This window comes from Oncorhynchus gorbuscha, linkage group LG24 (genome assembly GCF_021184085.1).
Source record: "Oncorhynchus gorbuscha isolate QuinsamMale2020 ecotype Even-year linkage group LG24, OgorEven_v1.0, whole genome shotgun sequence".
In the NCBI taxonomy this organism is placed as follows: Eukaryota; Metazoa; Chordata; class Actinopteri; order Salmoniformes; family Salmonidae; genus Oncorhynchus; species Oncorhynchus gorbuscha.
Window position 1 is genome coordinate 40,649,863 of NC_060196.1, and position 20,061 is coordinate 40,669,923.

Sequence of the window (20,061 nt, forward strand, 5' to 3'; positions counted from 1 at the left end):
AATAAACTAATATCCTATGTAAAAACAACTCAATAAACTAATATCCTATGTAAAAACAACTCAAACTAATATCCTATGTAAAAACAACTCAAACTAATATCCTATGTAAAAACAACTCAATAAACTAATATCCTATGTAAAAACAACTCAAACTAATATCCTATGTAAAAACAACTCAAACTAATATCCTATGTAAAAACAACTCAATAAACTAATATCCTATGTAAAAACAACTCAAACTAATATCCTATGTAAAAACAACTCAATAAACTAATATCCTATGTAAAAACAACTCAATAAACTAATATCCTATGTAAAAACAACTCAATAAACTAATATCCTATGTAAAAACAACTCAATAAACTAATATCCTATGTAAAAAAACTCAATAAACTAATATCCTATGTAAAAACAACTCAATAAACTAATATCCTATGTAAAAACAACTCAAACTAATATCCTATGTAAAAACAACTCAACTAATATCTATGTAAAAAACTAATATCCTATGTAAAAACAACTCAATAAACTAATATCCTATGTAAAAACAACTCAATAAACTAATATCCTATGTAAAAACAACTCAAACTAATATCCTATGTAAAAACAACTCAATAAACTAATATCCTATGTAAAAACAACTCAATAAACTAATATCCTATGTAAAAACAACTCAATAAACTAATATCCTATGTAAAAACAACTCAATAAACTAATATCCTATGTAAAAACAACTCAAACTAATATCCTATGTAAAAAAACAACTCAAAACTAATATCCTATGTAAAAACAACTCAAACTAATATCCTATGTAAAAACAACTCAATAAACTAATATCCTATGTAAAAAAACAACTCAATAAACTAATATCCTATGTAAAAACAACTCAATAAACTAATATCCTATGTAAAAACAACTCAATAAACTAATATCCTATGTAAAAACAACTCAATAAACTAATATCCTATGTAAAAACAACTCAATAAACTAATATCCTATGTAAAAACAACTCAATAAACTAATATCCTATGTAAAAACAACTCAATAAACTAATATCCTATGTAAAAACAACTCAATAAACTAATATCCTATGTAAAAACAACTCAATAAACTAATATCCTATGTAAAAACAACTCAAACTAATATCCTATGTAAAAACAACTCAATAAACTAATATCCTATGTAAAAACAACTCAATAAACTAATATCCTATGTAAAAACAACTCAAACTAATATCCTATGTAAAAACAACTCAAACTAATATCCTATGTAAAAACAACTCAATAAACTAATATCCTATGTAAAAACAACTCAAACTAATATCCTATGTAAAAACAACTCAAACTAATATCCTATGTAAAAACAACTCAATAAACTAATATCCTATGTAAAAACAACTCAATAAACTAATATCCTATGTAAAAACAACTCAATAAACTAATATCCTATGTAAAAACAACTCAATAAACTAATATCCTATGTAAAAACAACTCAATAAACTAATATCCTATGTAAAAACAACTCAAACTAATATCCTATGTAAAAACAACTCAAACTAATATCCTATGTAAAAACAACTCAATAAACTAATATCCTATGTAAAAACAACTCAATAAACTAATATCCTATGTAAAAACAACTCAATAAACTAATATCCTATGTAAAAACAACTCAATAAACTAATATCCTATGTAAAAACAACTCAATAAACTAATATCCTATGTAAAAACAACTCAATAAACTAATATCCTATGTAAAAACAACTCAAACTAATATCCTATGTAAAAACAACTCAAACTAATATCCTATGTAAAAACAACTCAAACTAATATCCTATGTAAAAACAACTCAATAAACTAATATCCTATGTAAAAACAACTCAATAAACTAATATCCTATGTAAAAACAACTCAATAAACTAATATCCTATGTAAAAACAACTCAATAAACTAATATCCTATGTAAAAACAACTCAATAAACTAATATCCTATGTAAAAACAACTCAAACTAATATCCTATGTAAAAACAACTCAAACTAATATCCTATGTAAAAAAACAACTCAAACTAATATCCTATGTAAAAACAACTCAATAAACTAATATCCTATGTAAAAACAACTCAATAAACTAATATCCTATGTAAAAACAACTCAAACTAATATCCTATGTAAAAACAACTCAAACTAATATCCTATGTAAAAACAACTCAATAAACTAATATCCTATGTAAAAACAACTCAATAAACTAATATCCTATGTAAAAACAACTCAATAAACTAATATCCTATGTAAAAACAACTCAATAAACTAATATCCTATGTAAAAACAACTCAATAAACTAATATCCTATGTAAAAACAACTCAAACTAATAATATCCTATGTAAAAACAACTCAAACTAATATCCTATGTAAAAACAACTCAATAAACTAATATCCTATGTGTAAAAAAACAATAAACTAATATCCTATGTAAAAACAACTCAATAAACTAATATCCTATGTAAAAACAACTCAATAAACTAATATCCTATGTAAAAACAACTCAATAAACTAATATCCTATGTAAAAACAACTCAATAAACTAATATCCTATGTAAAAACAACTCAATAAACTAATATCCTATGTAAAAACAAAAACAACTCAATAAACTAATATCCTATGTAAAAACAACTCAATAAACTAATATCCTATGTAAAAACAACTCAATAAACTAATATCCTATGTAAAAACAACTCAATAAACTAATATCCTATGTAAAAACAACTCAATAAACTAATATCCTATGTAAAAACAACTCAATAAACTAATATCCTATGTAAAAACAACTCAATAAACTAATATCCTATGTAAAAACAACTCAAACTAATATCCTATGTAAAAACAACTCAAACTAATATCCTATGTAAAAACAACTCAATAAACTAATATCCTATGTAAAAACAACTCAAACTAATATCCTATGTAAAAACAACTCAATAAACTAATATCCTATGTAAAAACAACTCAATAAACTAATATCCTATGTAAAAACAACTCAAACTAATATCCTATGTAAAAACAACTCAAACTAATATCCTATGTAAAAACAACTCAATAAACTAATAATAAAAACAACTCAAATCCTAATGTAAAAACAACTCAATAAACTAATATCCTATGTAAAAACAACTCAATAAACTAATATCCTATGTAAAAACAACTCAATAAACTAATATCCTATGTAAAAACAACTCAATAAACTAATATCCTATGTAAAAACAACTCAATAAACTAATATCCTATGTAAAAACAACTCAATAAACTAATATCCTATGTAAAAACAACTCAAACTAATATCCTATGTAAAAACAACTCAATAAACTAATATCCTATGTAAAAACAACTCAATAAACTAATATCCTATGTAAAAACAACTCAAACTAATATCCTATGTAAAAACAACTCAATAAACTAATATCCTATGTAAAAACAATAAACTAATATCCTATGTAAAAACAACTCAATAAACTAATATCCTATGTAAAAACAACTCAATAAACTAATATCCTATGTAAAAACAACTCAATAAACTAATATCCTATGTAAAAACAACTCAATAAACTAATATCCTATGTAAAAACAACTCAATAAACTAATATCCTATGTAAAAACAACTCAATAAACTAATATCCTATGTAAAAACAACTCAATAAACTAATATCCTATGTAAAAACAACTCAATAAACTAATATCCTATGTAAAAACAACTCAATAAACTAATATCCTATGTAAAAACAACTCAATAAACTAATATCCTATGTAAAAACAACTCAATAAACTAATATCCTATGTAAAAACAACTCAATAAACTAATATCCTATGTAAAAACAACTCAAACTAATATCCTATGTAAAAACAACTCAAACTAATATCCTATGTAAAAACAACTCAAACTAATATCCTATGTAAAAACAACTCAATAAACTAATATCCTATGTAAAAACAACTCAAACTAATATCCTATGTAAAAACAACTCAATAAACTAATATCCTATGTAAAAACAACTCAAACTAATATCCTATGTAAAAACAACTCAATAAACTAATATCCTATGTAAAAACAACTCAATAAACTAATATCCTATGTAAAAACAACTCAAACTAATATCCTATGTAAAAACAACTCAATAAACTAATATCCTATGTAAAAACAACTCAATAAACTAATATCCTATGTAAAAACAACTCAAACTAATATCCTATGTAAAAACAACTCAATAAACTAATATCCTATGTAAAAACAACTCAATAAACTAATATCCTATGTAAAAACAACTCAATAAACTAATATCCTATGTAAAAACAACTCAATAAACTAATATCCTATGTAAAAACAACTCAATAAACTAATATCCTATGTAAAAACAACTCAATAAACTAATATCCTATGTAAAAACAACTCAATAAACTAATATCCTATGTAAAAACAACTCAATAAACTAATATCCTATGTAAAAACAACTCAATAAACTAATATCCTATGTAAAAACAACTCAATAAACTAATATCCTATGTAAAAACAACTCAATAAACTAATATCCTATGTAAAAACAACTCAATAAACTAATATCCTATGTAAAAACAACTCAATAAACTAATATCCTATGTAAAAACAACTCAATAAACTAATATCCTATGTAAAAACAACTCAATAAACTAATATCCTATGTAAAAACAACTCAAACTAATATCCTATGTAAAAACAACTCAAACTAATATCCTATGTAAAAACAACTCAATAAACTAATATCCTATGTAAAAACAACTCAATAAACTAATATCCTATGTAAAAACAACTCAAACTAATATCCTATGTAAAAACAACTCTAAATAAACTAATATCCTATGTAAAAACAACTCAATAAACTAATATCCTATGTAAAAACAACTCATAAACTAATATCCTATGTAAAAACAACTCAATAAACTAATATCCTATGTAAAAACAACTCAATAAACTAATATCCTATGTAAAAACAACTCAATAAACTAATATCCTATGTAAAAAAACAATAAACTAATATCCTATGTAAAAACAACTCAATAAACTAATATCCTATGTAAAAACAACTCAATAAACTAATATCCTATGTAAAAACAACTCAATAAACTAATATCCTATGTAAAAACAACTCAAACTAATATCCTATGTAAAAACAACTCAATAAACTAATATCCTATGTAAAAACAACTCAAACTAATATCCTATGTAAAAACAACTCAAACTAATATCCTATGTAAAAACAACTCAAACTAATATCCTATGTAAAAACAACTCAAACTAATATCCTATGTAAAAACAACTCAATAAACTAATATCCTATGTAAAAACAACTCAAACTAATATCCTATGTAAAAACAACTCAAACTAATATCCTATGTAAAAACAACTCAAACTAATATCCTATGTAAAAACAACTCAAACTAATATCCTATGTAAAAACAACTCAATAAACTAATATCCTATGTAAAAACAACTCAATAAACTAATATCCTATGTAAAAACAACTCAATAAACTAATATCCTATGTAAAAAAACAATAAACTAATATCCTATGTAAAAACAACTCAATAAACTAATATCCTATGTAAAAACAACTCAATAAACTAATATCCTATGTAAAAACAACTCAATAAACTAATATCCTATGTAAAAACAACTCAATAAACTAATATCCTATGTAAAAACAACTCAATAAACTAATATCCTATGTAAAAACAACTCAATAAACTAATATCCTATGTAAAAACAACTCAATAAACTAATATCCTATGTAAAAACAACTCAATAAACTAATATCCTATGTAAAAACAACTCAATAAACTAATATCCTATGTAAAAACAACTCAATAAACTAATATCCTATGTAAAAACAACTCAATAAACTAATATCCTATGTAAAAACAACTCAAACTAATATCCTATGTAAAAACAACTCAAACTAATATCCTATGTAAAAACAACTCAAACTAATATCCTATGTAAAAACAACTCAAACTAATATCCTATGTAAAAACAACTCAAACTAATATCCTATGTAAAAACAACTCAATAAACTAATATCCTATGTAAAAACAACTTAATAAACTAATATCCTATGTAAAAACAACTTAATAAACTAATATCCTATGTAAAAACAACTCAATAAACTAATATCCTATGTAAAAACAACTCAATAAACTAATATCCTATGTAAAAACAACTCAAATTAATATCCTATGTAAAAACAACTCAATAAACTAATACCCTATGTAAAAACAACTCAATAAACTAATACCCTATGTAAAAACAACTCAATAAACTAATACCCTATGTAAAAACAACTTAATAAACTAATATCCTATGTAAAAACAACTCAAACGAATATCCTATGTAAAAACAACTCAAACTAATATCCTATGTAAAAACAACTCAAATTAATATCCTATGTAAAAACAACTCAATAAACTAATATCCTATGTAAAAACAACTCAATAAACTAATATCCTATGTAAAAACAACTCAATAAACTAATATCCTATGTAAAAACAACTTAATAAACTAATATCCTATGTAAAAACAACTTAATAAACTAATATCCTATGTAAAAACAACTCAATAAACTAATATCCTATGTAAAAACAACTCAATAAACTAATATCCAATGTAAAAACAACTTAATAAACTAATATCCTATGTAAAAACAACTTAATAAACTAATATCCTATGTAAAAACAATTTAATAAACTAATATCCTAGGTAAAAACAACTCAATAAACTAATAACCTATGTAAAACCAGTCTGAAAAGAGAATCTGTTTGCCATTTAACTCATGATATATATGCCATTTAGCAGACGCTTTTATCCAAAGCGACTTACAGTCATGTGTGCATACATTCTACGTATGGGTGGTCCCGGGGATCGAACCCACTACCCTGGCGTTACAAGCGCCATGCTCTACCAACTGAGCTACAGAAGGACCCATGAGGTTTAAGTCAAATGTCCTCTTTTCTAATCTCCATCTCATCTGTTCACTCTGTGGCTACCTGTCAAAATATTTCCTTTTCTCCCCCCCCAGAAATAAAAACTCCAGCGTTTTCAAGGTGGATGCTCTTAGATTAGTTCAATTCTATTTCTCCCTCAATGGTTACACTTTCAATTCCACGATTAAGTGGACCTATTCAAAAGCACTCATATAAGCAGAGCCTATGTGCAAAATGAAGCATCACAGAGACAACACCCACACACACAGAGCCCAGATCTCACTAAATAACACCAATTACATATGATGTAATTGACGGTTTTCATGACAGATGTGTGTGTGTGTTTTCAGATGGAATGAGCAGAAAACAACTGCCAGCTGTCTTCCTCTAAATCACCGGCACTGAATTAAAACTCCATAATAAGATGGAGACCGATCTCTCAAAACATGACTTTATTCTGCTCCTTTTTAAAAACAATGCAATCATTCTCATGGCCAGTAAACCATAGAATAAATCATTTCCTCGTTGTAAGGGGGAGAAAAACCAAAAGGCTGCTACGGCTTGATAGCATTTTCATTTCAATTCGACTTTGTAAACCTGTTTTGAAAGGAGGACAGAGAGAGGGAGAGCGAAAGACAGAGAGGGAGAGAAAGACAGAGAGGGAGAGCGAAAGACAGAGAGGGAGAGAAAGACAGAGAGGGAGAGAAAGACAGAGAGGGAGAGAAAGACTGAGAGGGAGAGAAAGACAGAGAGAGGGAGAGAAAGACAGAGAGAGGGAGAGAAAGACAGAGAGGGAGAGAAAGACAGAGAGAGGGAGAGAGAAAGACAGAGAGAGGGAGAGAAAGACAGAGAGGAAGAGAAAGACAGAGAGAGGGAGAGAGAAAGACAGAGAGAGGGAGAGAGAAAGACAGAGAGAGGGAGAGAGAAAGACAGAGAGGGAGAGAGAAAGACAGAGAGGGAGAGAAAGACAGAGAGGGAGAGAAAGACAGAGTGGGAGAGAGAAAGACAGAGTGGGAGAGAGAAAGACAGAGAGGGAGAGAAAGACAGAGAGGGAGAGAAAGACAGAGAGGGAGAGAAAGACAGAGAGGGAGAGAAAGACAGAGTGGGAGAGAGAAAGACAGAGAGGGAGAGAAAGACAGAGAGGGAGAGAAAGACAGAGAGGGAGAGAAAGACAGAGAGGGAGAGAAAGACAGAGAGGGAGAGAAAGACAGAGAGGGAGAGAAAGACAGAGAGGGAGAGAGAAAGACAGAGAGGGAGAGAAAGACAGAGAGGGAGAGAGAAAGACAGAGGGAGAGAAAGACAGAGAGGGAGAGAAAGACAGAGAGGGAGAGAGTGGAGTAATTCAATAATAAGTATAATTCAATGTTCTCGTCTGACAAAGGCCTGATAATGGATTACAGCGCTTTTTCTAAAATGAAAATGAACTGTCAATAAGCAGCTTCACAATGCATTGTTTTCTTCTATGGGTCCCATTCATTCATTCATCAGCTGCACTTCTCCTCTAGGATTGAATTCATCTGAAACACTGGATATAAACACAATACCAGCTTAATATGTTGTGGATCACTTAAAGGCTCACTCTGTGCTATTTACTATGAATTTGAGAGTGGTTAGGCCACATTTCTCCAGCCTCATTAGAGAAAATCAAGTAGCAGGGCTGGCATCTTGTCATTATTTTATTAAGGTGTGGGCCTTTAAATGCATTTCAGGGGCTTCGGGAGCTGCCCTTGAGGCACTAAGGTCTCTGCAGTTAGTTGAAACAGCATGAGGGAAAACATAGTTTTTAACCTTGAGCTGAGCTCTTAACCCACATGAATGTGATAATTACCCTGGTGTATAACAGGAGATACGGAGGATGTACAGAAGGCATCTCACTGCCATGGATAAGGCCATAAGTCTGCTAAGCACTAAGAACTTCATGAACCTCGTCTAAGGCAAGGCTGCCTTCAAAAGGCAGTACTAAGAGGACTGCGTGACAGAGAAACAACAAGAGCGGGCATTGACGATGCTAAAGCTACCAGGCCTATACTTCAAACAGTACGAAGGGTAGGCTCTTTACGGTTCTGTAACAGACTAAACAATGTCATAGGAAATGGACCACGGGTTGAATGTAATGCAATACATAGGAAATGGACCACGGGTTGAATGTAATGCAATACATAGGAAATGGACCACGGGTTGAATGTAATGCAATACATAGGAAATGGACCACGGGTTGAATGTAATGCAATACATAGGAAATGGACCACGGGTTGAATGTAATGCAATACATAGGAAATGGACCACGGGTTGAATGTAATGCAATACATAGGAAATGAACCACGGGTTGAATGTAATGCAATACATAGGAAATGGACCACGGGTTGAATGTAATGCAATACATAGGAAATGGACCACGGGTTGAATGTAATGCAATACATAGGAAATGGACCACGGGTTGAATGTAATGCAATACATAGGAAATGGACCACGGGTTGAATGTAATGCAATACATAGGAAATGGACCACGGGTTGAATGTAATGCAATACATAGGAAATGGACCACGGGTTGAATGTAATGCAATACATAGGAAATGAACCACGGGTTGAATGTAATGCAATACATAGGAAATGGACCACGGGTTGAATGTAATGCAATACATAGGAAATGGACCACGGGTTGAATGTAATGCAATACATAGGAAATGGACCACGGGTTGAATGTAATGCAATACATAGGAAATGGACCACGGGTTGAATGTAATGCAATACATAGGAAATGGACCACGGGTTGAATGTAATGCAATACATAGGAAATGGACCACGGGTTGAATGTAATGCAATACATAGGAAATGGACCACGGGTTGAATGTAATGCAATACATAGGAAATGAACCACGGGTTGAATGTAATGCAATACATAGGAAATGGACCACGGGTTGAATGTAATGCAATACATAGGAAATGGACCACGGGTTGAATGTAATGCAATACATAGGAAATGGACCACGGGTTGAATGTAATGCAATACATAGGAAATGGACCACGGGTTGAATGTAATGCAATACATAGGAAATGGACCACGGGTTGAATGTAATGCAATACATAGGAAATGGACCACGGGTTGAATGTAATGCAATACATAGGAAATGAACCACGGGTTGAATGTAATGCAATACATAGGAAATGGACCACGGGTTGAATGTAATGCAATACATAGGAAATGAACCACGGGTTGAATGTAATGCAATACATAGGAAATGAACCACGGGTTGAATGTAATGCAATAAATAGGAAATGAAGTGCCATTTCACACGCAGCCATACACTAGCACCCTTACAGTGAAGGGGGATTGAAGGAAACAGTGTATGATTTGTGCCTTGAATTGGATCTGTTTTACAGTAGTAGGCCCCAAGGACACTGTCAGAGTGTCAGAGAGAGAGGACCTGTGTCAACTGCTGGTACTACAGTATGACATACGCCAGACCAGTTAGTCACACATTGGCGCTGTCCATCACAGCGACAACAAAAAACAGCGCTCCTAAAGATAGTTTCCTACTGAATATGCATTTAAACAAATGAGCCCAAACAGTAGCGCCTAAATGAATTAAGCACATTTGAGAAAATAATTAACTTTACGGTCCAGAACTCGTTAGGTAGCCGAGTGAAATCAATAGCACAGGGATTTAATTGGTGGTAGAATGATGTATGTTCCAAATGGCACCCTATTCCTTATTAGTGCACTACTTTTGACGAGAGCCCTATGTAGGGAATAGGGTGCCATTTGGCATGCATGCAAGGCCTATTAATGACAATGTCATGTTCTTATATTAGGGGAGAGCATTTTAACAGCCACGCTGCTTTAAAATTACACTGGATACCAGCACACTGCTGAAACAGGAAAACTGCAAAACAAAAGAGACTAGAAATTGTAAAGGAAAAGCAAGAAGGAGCATTTAGGCTTGAGAGAGAGAAACACAGAGAGAGAGAGAGAGAGAGAGAGAGAGAGAGAGAGAGAGAGAGAGAGAGAGAGAGAGAGAGAGAGAGAGAGAGAGAGAGCAAAAGACAGAGAGAGAGCAAGACACAGAGAGAGAGAGCAAGAAACACAGAGAGAGAGAGAGCGAGAGACACAGAGAGAGAGCGAGAGACACAGAGAGAGAGAGAGAGAGCGAGAGAGAGAGTGACACAGAGAGAGAGAAAGAATCAGAGCTTTTTTAATGGCGGTGCAGTTAATGATGTCTGTGATCATTCAACACACACTAGCCCATGCTAATCAAAAGCAGCTAGTCTGCAGGTTGCAGGGCTGTGGCAGATACAGGCTGTGTCTGTACAGACAACTGGCTATCTGAGCCTCTGCTGTGCTCACCAAGGCTTTTGATCTCTCTCTCCCCCTCCCCCCCACCCTGCACTGGACTTCCTGCATCTCCTCCTTTCATCCATCGTTCCTTCCCTCTGGTCTGAGGAGGAGAGTGTCTGTCTGAACGAGGGAATGTGTAGTGCTCCTGAAAGGAGAACAAAGAGTTCTGGAGTCAAGCAGAGAGACGAGGTGGTCGGACGACTCAACCAAACAGCAGATAATGACAGCTCATCTCTCATCTCTTCCTCACAGTCACTCCCTAGTTTTCTCTCTCTCTTTCCTGTTACAATCCCTTGTTCCCCCTCCACCCTCACTCTCTTATTTTCTCAGAATAGTGAGTCAGGAACATCACAAAGAGCACTGTGCCTCTAAAGCCCAGAGGAGGATGGAGGATAACCCAGCACCTTTTGACCGCAAAACGATGAGCTAAACATGAGCTAGTTGGAGCCAAAAAGGCTAACAGAACAATCCATGCATAGCTTTAGCATCCAGCATCCTCTCTCCCTCCCACTACAGTTGAAACTCCGGAGTTGGCAAAACACCAGCTCACCCTCCTCTCATCAGGGTGGGTAGAGCACTGGGCACAGAATCTGTAGAAAGGCCCTGGCTATTCCTCTGTTTCCCATTTCATGCCAGTATCATCCCATGCATATGACAGGTTCTGCCTTGACGTGTGTGTGTGTGTGTGTGTGTGTGTGTGTGTGTGTGTGTGTGTGTGTGTGTGTGTGTGTGTGTGTGTGTGTGTGTGTGTGTGTGTGTGTGTGTGTGTGTGTGTGTGTGTGTGTGTGTGTGTGTGTGTGTGTGTGTGTGTGTGTGTGTGTGTGTGTGTGTGTGTGTGTGTGTGTGTGTGTGTCAACTTTCTGAGCTGCTGTGCAGAGCTGCAGGTGAGACATGGAGGCAACCGTGTGGGCCAACCCTCTCCTGAATCAACCAACCTCCCTCTCCCTCAGGGTGCTTGGCACTGTGGTGCTGCTGGCTCAAGGGGGGGGGGGGGGGCGTGTGTGTCTAAGAAATGGCTTGCGAGGGAGGGGCAGTGCTCAGTATGGAACAGCTGTCTGTTCAGTCAGGGGGCGGACACAACCCTCCTACCTGCCAGCCTCTCTCCACCGCGGGAGGAGAAAATGCCTGTGAGGCTAATGAAGGAGAAAGAGTTCCTACTTGTCACTTTCTTGCTCTTCTACAGTCCTCCAACCTCTATGCATGTCTTACTGTGCCTTTTCTACAGTCCTCCAACCTCTATGCGTGTCTTACTGTGCCTTTTCTACAGTCCTCCAACCTCTATGCGTGTCTTACTGTGCCTTTTCTACAGTCCTCCAACCTCTATGCGTGTCTTACTGTGCCTTTTCTACAGTCCTCCAACCTCTATGCGTGTCTTACTGTGCCTTTTCTACAGTCCTCCAACCTCTATGCGTGTCTTACTGTGCCTTTTCTACAGTCCTCCAACCTCTATGCATGTCTTACTGTTCCTTTTCTAGTCCTCCAACCTCTATGCGTGTCTTACTGTGCCTTTTCTACTGTCCTCCAACCTCTATGCATGTCTTGCTGTGCCTTTTCTACAGTCCTCCAACCTCTATGCATGTCTTACTGTGCCTTTTCTACAGTCCTCCAACCTCTATGCATGTCTTACTGTGCCTTTTCTACAGTCCTCCAACCTCTATGCATGTCTTACTGTGCCTTTTCTACAGTCCTCCAACCTCTATGCATGTCTTACTGTGCCTTTTCTACAGTCCTCCCACCTCTATGCATGTCTTACTGTGCCTTTTCTACAGTCCTCCAACCTCTATGCATGTCTTACTGTGCCTTTTCTACAGTCCTCCAACCTCTATGCATGTCTTACTGTGCCTTTTCTACAGTCCTCCAACCTCTATGCATGTCTTACTGTGCCTTTTCTACAGTCCTCCAACCTCTATGCGTGTCTTACTGTGCCTTTTCTACAGTCCTCCAACCTCTATGCGTGTCTTACTGTGCCTTTTCTACAGTCCTCCAACCTCTATGCGTGTCTTACTGTGCCTTTTCTACAGTCCTCCAACCTCTATGCGTGTCTTACTGTGCCTTTTCTACAGTCCTCCAACCTCTATGCGTGTCTTACTGTGCCTTTTCTACAGTCCTCCAACCTCTATGCGTGTCTTACTGTGCCTTTTCTACAGTCCTCCCACCTCTATGCATGTCTTACTGTGCCTTTTCTACAGTCCTCCAACCTCTATGCATGTCTTACTGTGCCTTTTCTACAGTCCTCCAACCTCTATGCATGTCTTACTGTGCCTTTTCTACAGTCCTCCAACCTCTATGCATGTCTTACTGTGCCTTTTCTACAGTCCTCCAACCTCTATGCATGTCTTACTGTGCCTTTTCTACAGTCCTCCAACCTCTATGCATGTCTTACTGTGCCTTTTCTACAGTCCTCCAACCTCTATGCATGTCTTACTGTGCCTTTTCTATAGTCCTCCAACCTCTATGCATGTCTTACTGTGCCTTTTCTACAGTCCTCCCACTCCTTTTATCTCTCTCTCAAAACTTGCATCCTCTCCATCTCTCATTGCAACAGAAAGAAAAGGAAAGCTTGTAATACAAGCCGTTTGCCTGATGCGTGCAATTCTGATGAAATACATGTCATAATACCTGGAGAAAGTCTGCTTGGTGGTTGGCATCAACTGTAATTGAGCAAGACATTAGGAATAAATGGACCCAAATAATTAGATGCTGCATGTTAGTAAAAGCAAAAACATTTGTAGTCTTGCATTTTCTTATGGAGCACAACTTGTTCTGTGGCACTGTAGAATAGTAGAACAAGAATATGCAGTGTTTGACCAGGCACTTATTAACACAGGGAGGGGGAGATAAGTGTGTGTGTATGTGTGAGGTGTGTGTTGTGTTGGGGTGAGAATGAGAACTGAGGCGGAGAGAGAGAGTGTGGGTGCACTTGAAAGACCCTCTGATTTAGTGCTGCCAATGGCCATGGCGTGTGTGTGCCAGCATGTATGCCTGCATGCATTCCATTTATAGGTGCTTTAAAATCAGTAAAACATCTAAATAAATAAATAAAGCGATTGTAATTGAAAATTAGCGCTGTCACATTGATTCAGGGGTGTGCATGGGCAGCGTTACCACGCCTGTCCAGAGGAGAAGGCCACATCTGAGACACGATTTAAGAAGCCATTGATTTTGTTTCCAACCAGTCAGAGGGAGACACAATGAGCTAATAATGCTAGATGAAGAGGAATAGGGTTAGTCTGTTAGTTCCCCAGCCAGAGCTGTATGGGGAGAATGCACTTCTGGTTTGCTGGTTTCCCTGCTATGTTTAGGTGTGGGGTGGACAGTGAAGTGGTGATAATTTAGTGTTTGTTTCTGGTTGTGGGTATATGGAACATGCTACCAAAACCCAACCTGGCACCCAAAACACCAGCTCATCTTTAAATCTCTGCCTTACAGAAAAAACACAAACCTTCTGACCCAAACCTGAAGAGCTACCAAGGTAGTCCTATAGCCCTTCTGAACAGCTGTGTTTCTGACCTGTGCTTACCATAGAAGTAAAATAGGAAAAAGATACATATCTCTTACCTTCGTGTACAGTCACACCACAGTTGTCACACTGGATGATCTCGTCAGCGTCCTCGCTGTTGTCTCCCAGACACACGCAGCAGATCAGGACGTGTTCCATCCTCTGGGCCACCGCGCTCCACGCCTGGGCACGCTCCAGCAGGGCATCCTGGGTAGACAGGAAGTGGAAGACACAAAGTTTCAGTAAAACCATTATCAATGCACCCTTATGCACTATATTGCGGCTGTTGTACACATGTTCTGTTTTTAACTAGATGGAATGTATAGGTCTCGAATGTCTTCATCTCCGTGTCTGAATGTAATACACTATTACATGTGATTCTAATATGCTTGTATACAACAGACCGCAAAAAATAAAGTTTCCAGACTCTGCAAACAAAGTTCCTCCAAGTCCTAAATCTAAAGCCTCTCACAATCTCCCCTCTCATCGGACCACAGATGGTTATTGATAGACAGCAGTAGGCTAAATCTCATTCACACGGATGGACTCTTAAGATAAGTCGATTAGCCTAACACAAAGCTGTATCTCTCTAGCTGTGGTTCTCTCACTCTGATACAATCCAATCTCCTCATTGGATTATATGATAACTCTGTGGCACATAGCAACACAGCGCTGGGCTGGCTAACACACTGGATCCAATGAAGGGATCAGAGAGTTATATAAACTTCTCTAACAACTTTCACGACTACATGCTAAATGCTGAGGGCGAGAGGCAGTTTGTGAACAATAAAGTGTGATACAGAGGACATAAAGTTGTGTTTACCTTTTTGCTCTTTCTCTGTGACATGCTGTCATTGGTCAGCTCCTTGTCAAGCACAATACTGCTTATCACTTTCTTATTGGGTTTCTTCACCTCTTTATCACTGTCGCTACTGCTCCCTTCTTCGTTCTCATCTTCATCATCACCACCATCGTTGTCATCATCCTCACTACCGCTCCCTCCGTCGTCATCTTCCTCCTCCGCCTCCTCTCCCTCGCTTCCTCCTCTCTGAGTGGCCTCCGTCTTGGCTTTCTTCTTGCCGGAGGTGGGCCTCCAGTCATTGTCGTCTTCGCTGTCGTAGTCGTCCATCTCGTTGAGCTCTTCCATGGTGGTGAAGTCCAGCATGGGGCGTTTACAACGCAGGTTCCACTTCTTGGGATCCTGTGTCGCTGCCGTCCTCCACATTATGACTACCGCATTACCACTACCCACATTACCACTACCCACATTACCACTACCCACATTACCACGACCCACATTACCACGACCCACATTACCACGACCCACATTACCACGACCCACATTACCACGACCCGCATTACCACTACCGCATTACCACTACCCACATTACCACTACCCACATTAACACTACCCACATTACCACTACCCACATTACCACTACCCACATTACCACTACCCACATTACCACTACCCACATTACCACTACCCACATTACCACTACCCGCATTACCACGACCCACATTACCACTACCCACATTACCACTACCCGCATTACCACTACCCACATTACCACGACCCACATTACCACTACCCACATTACCACGACCCACATTACCACGACCCACATTACCACTACCCACATTACCACTACCCACATTACCACGACCTGGATCAAGAGTTTTTATTTTTCACGTTTATAAAAATATTATTATTTTGTTACATTCAAAACATGAATGTAACAAAAACATTTTAAAACATAGCCTACCTGTGCCACTCCCGCTTCCTCCACTCCCAGCCTCTGTGTCCGAGGCCTTCTCCTCTCTCCTCCGTCGGCCCCTGGGCACCCCTGATGGAGCAGGGTCTTTAGTGGTGGTGATGCTAGTGTCAGAGGATGGCTGCTCTTCCTTGGTCCTCTCCTCTTCCTCTGTGGGGGTGTCGTCACCTGTCAGCTCCTTGGTCTGTTCCTCACCGTCCATTGCATAGCCGATGTTGTCAGAGTCGCTGTCGTTGTCAGAGTCCTCAGCAGCGCTCTCCTCCTTGGACCCCTCCTCATCACTCCCAATGGCACTACCCTCTGACCCTAGAACAGAGGAGAGAAGGACAGAGGGAATGTTCAACATGGAGTATGAATGAGGGCATGTTCAACATGGAGTATGAATGAGGGCATGTTCAACATGGAGTATGAATGAGGGCATGTTCAACATGGAGTATGAATGAGGGCATGTTCAACATGGGAGTATGAATGAGGGCATGTTCAACATGGAGTATGAATGAGGGCATGTTCAACATGAAGTATGAATGAGGGCATGTTCAACATGGAGTAGGAATGAGGGCATGTTCAACATGGAGTATGAATGAGGGCATGTCTGCTGTCTTAATCTCGTTTGTATTGACACTTTAAATAAAGATTAACATGATCAAATCATGTTGCTAAGTGATAAAAACAAAGTTGAATTCCGCTCTCTAACATTATATCATGTAGTCTAATCTGCAATACAGATTAACATGAGCTGTTGGATTTCAAGGTGACAGGTGACAGGTCCAGAGTCCAACACTCCAACACCACAGAGCCCAGGAGGTTCACGGTACTGTAGAATCTCATTATCAGCTTCTGGCTTCAGTGTGTGTGTTTCAGATAGGGTGGATGAAGACCTCAGGGCCAACAGAGTGATAAATCCAGCCCAGGCAGAGTGGCAGGCCCGAGATCACCTCAGCGGCCACAGCCTCTCTAGATCATGCCGAGTCAGTTTGAAACACCGCTCTATAAGGTCACTACAAGACACAGACAAGCAGGGTGATGAGGATTTCATCTAAACCTTGGAATGCCTGCATCTGAGAGTGGGGCGGCACTAACAGACGGACCGGGCAGAAAGTAATGGTGGAGATAGTCTTCTGAAAGCTGTGTTGACATGGAGAATATCACAGCTAGGAAAATCTCAAAGATGGACATTGAAGCGTCATTTAAAGCTATTCAAGCCACAGCTAAATAGAGCCTTCATGACTATGAGTAGTCCATGATGGCCAACTTCTAAAAGGGATACACAACCAAATGGCAACAAGCAACAATAGAAATCCATGCCTTGCTTTTGGGTATATTTCAAGTTGGTTTGAATAATTAATTCTGAGCTCCATCTTTCTCCTCTCCAGTTCTATCTGAACTGACAGAAGAACGTAACAAGAATGAACTGAGTGTGTGGGGGAAGAAAAGGTGTCATTTACAGGGGGAGTGGATGGAAGCGGACCCCCACTGCGGTTGGTTACCTGAGGCATCTGCGTCTCCCACTTCAAAATCACTGTCATCTGAGCTGTCATAATCTAAGGCGTCCAGCAGAGAGGCAGCCAGAGGCTTCACCTGCCTGTGCTTTGACCCACGGTCCACTGGGAAGAGGAGAACAGAGGAGATTCAGTGCCATGTTAGAGAAGTACCACCACCTTCCTCTACGCTCAACAAACCAAATCAACAATTAATTGGATTTTGCTGCAAATTGTCAGCTGCCATTGCCTTCCTTTGCTATTTTATACTGATCAAAAGCCATATTGCAGTAATTGCCATGATCTCGGTATCAGACATATAATATGAATATAGGCTAGCCTATGCAAGCAGGTGTCGTGGTGTTGATAATCATAGCAATGCACATAACTAACTAGTCACGATGATAGTGGCTGTGGTGGTTGAGACAAGAGTAAAGTACATGTTGCTATGCAGGCATCACAGCTTGACCTGCAGGGATATAGCTAGCTAAACTAGCTAGCTAGCTGGCTAGCATTATCCATTCAATTGTTATGGGAACAATGCTAACGCTAGCTGCTTTCGGGAACACGTTTTGACAGATAATGGAAATACATAGCTATTAGTTACAACTGTAACATTAGCGGAATTGCTCGTCCAGTAAACATGTAGCTAACATGAGCTAGCTCAGTAGATAACTATATTGTTTATAAATTGGCTAGTTAGCTAAACAGCATTCAACTGTCAGACTAACTAGACGGCTAGACAGCTAGCTAGCAATGACTCGACCCGCTAGTAGTATTTATTATCTTCAGACAATAAAACAAATGGTGTGGGCTTCTCTGCATAAAAGCATAATACTTTATTTTGTCAATTATCCCTTATATTGAAATGATCACTCACTTTATCCGTTTTCTCGTTTTTACTTGATTGAACAATGGCACAAAGAACGCCTCCTTAACATGTTATGTGCACAACGTGAGCCACAAGAAGTGGTGACGTTCAGCACAAAGTGATGTTGTAACCATGGTAGCCGTCGAACGGTGTCTCAGATTATGAAGAAAATTTGTGTAAATTATCGAGGGTAGAGTATGATGAGATAACACAAATACGTTTTTTTTAAATGGCATTTGACACAGATGACATAAACCCATAACCGTCAATAGTCATGAAAAAAATATGTTCAACATTGTAGGCAGTATTTTCTTTGATAGGATCAAATACACCTCAGTGATGTTGTTACTGTAAGCCAAAGTCCTGACAATATGTCACATTGGCACCAACATTTTGTCTGTCAAAACCAGATCTGATAGAACAAAAACAACATATATTTATCTGGGTTAAGCAGAATGTTGTGGGGAAACAAATACTACAACTCTCATGTACCCTCTTCTTCGTTAACCTTATTCTCTGACATTCATGTGAACTTCTGAATGATTATTTCTGAGTTGATGGTGAGTAGGTAGAGAAACAACTCTCTGAGCAAGTCTTCCTGAAGATACCAGATGCTTTTCTTTTTATGTTGATGGACCATACATGACTGTGTTGGTGCTGGTTAGTTAGATGCATATTATACTGAACAAAAATGTAAACACAACATGGAACGATTTCAAAGATTTTACTGAGTTACAGTTCATATAAGGAAATAAAAATAAATAAATTAGGCCCTAATCTATGGATTTCACATAACTGAGAATACAGATATGCATCTGCTGGTCAAAGATACCTTTAAAAAAAAGTAGGGGCGTGGATCAGAAAACCAGTCAGTATCTGGTGTGACCACCATTTTCCACATGCAGCACGACACACCTCCTTCGCATAGAATTGATCAGACTGTTGATTGTGGCCTGTGGAATGTTGTCCTACTCCTCTTCAATGGCTATGAGAAGTTGTTGGATAATGTCAGTAACTGAAACACGCTGTCGACACGTCGATCCAGAGCATCCCAAATATGCTCAATGGGTGACATGTCTGGTGAGTACACAGGCCAT

The 20,061-nt window shown here is 37.3% G+C and overlaps 1 protein-coding gene across 6 annotated transcripts in view; it reads right to left on the bottom strand.

The window, feature by feature from the left end:
• LOC124012546 (PHD finger protein 14-like) overlaps positions 1 to 19,065 on the bottom strand; it is a 166,807-nt gene extending 147,742 nt beyond the window's left edge. For all 6 annotated transcript variants that reach the window (XR_006834737.1, XM_046326294.1, XM_046326295.1 and 3 more), the window contains exons 1-5: positions 18,974 to 19,065; positions 18,103 to 18,219; positions 16,607 to 16,921; positions 15,664 to 16,049; positions 14,900 to 15,047 (exon numbers count right to left, since the gene is read on the bottom strand). Coding sequence is in view for 5 of the 6 variants with exons in the window: in XM_046326294.1 (XP_046182250.1) it covers positions 14,900 to 15,047; positions 15,664 to 16,049; positions 16,607 to 16,921; positions 18,103 to 18,219; position 18,974 (967 nt within the window). In the remaining variant the exon portion in view is untranslated. The remainder of the gene's footprint in view (positions 1 to 14,899; positions 15,048 to 15,663; positions 16,050 to 16,606; positions 16,922 to 18,102; positions 18,220 to 18,973) is intronic.
• Positions 19,066 to 20,061: the final 996 nt, after the last annotated feature.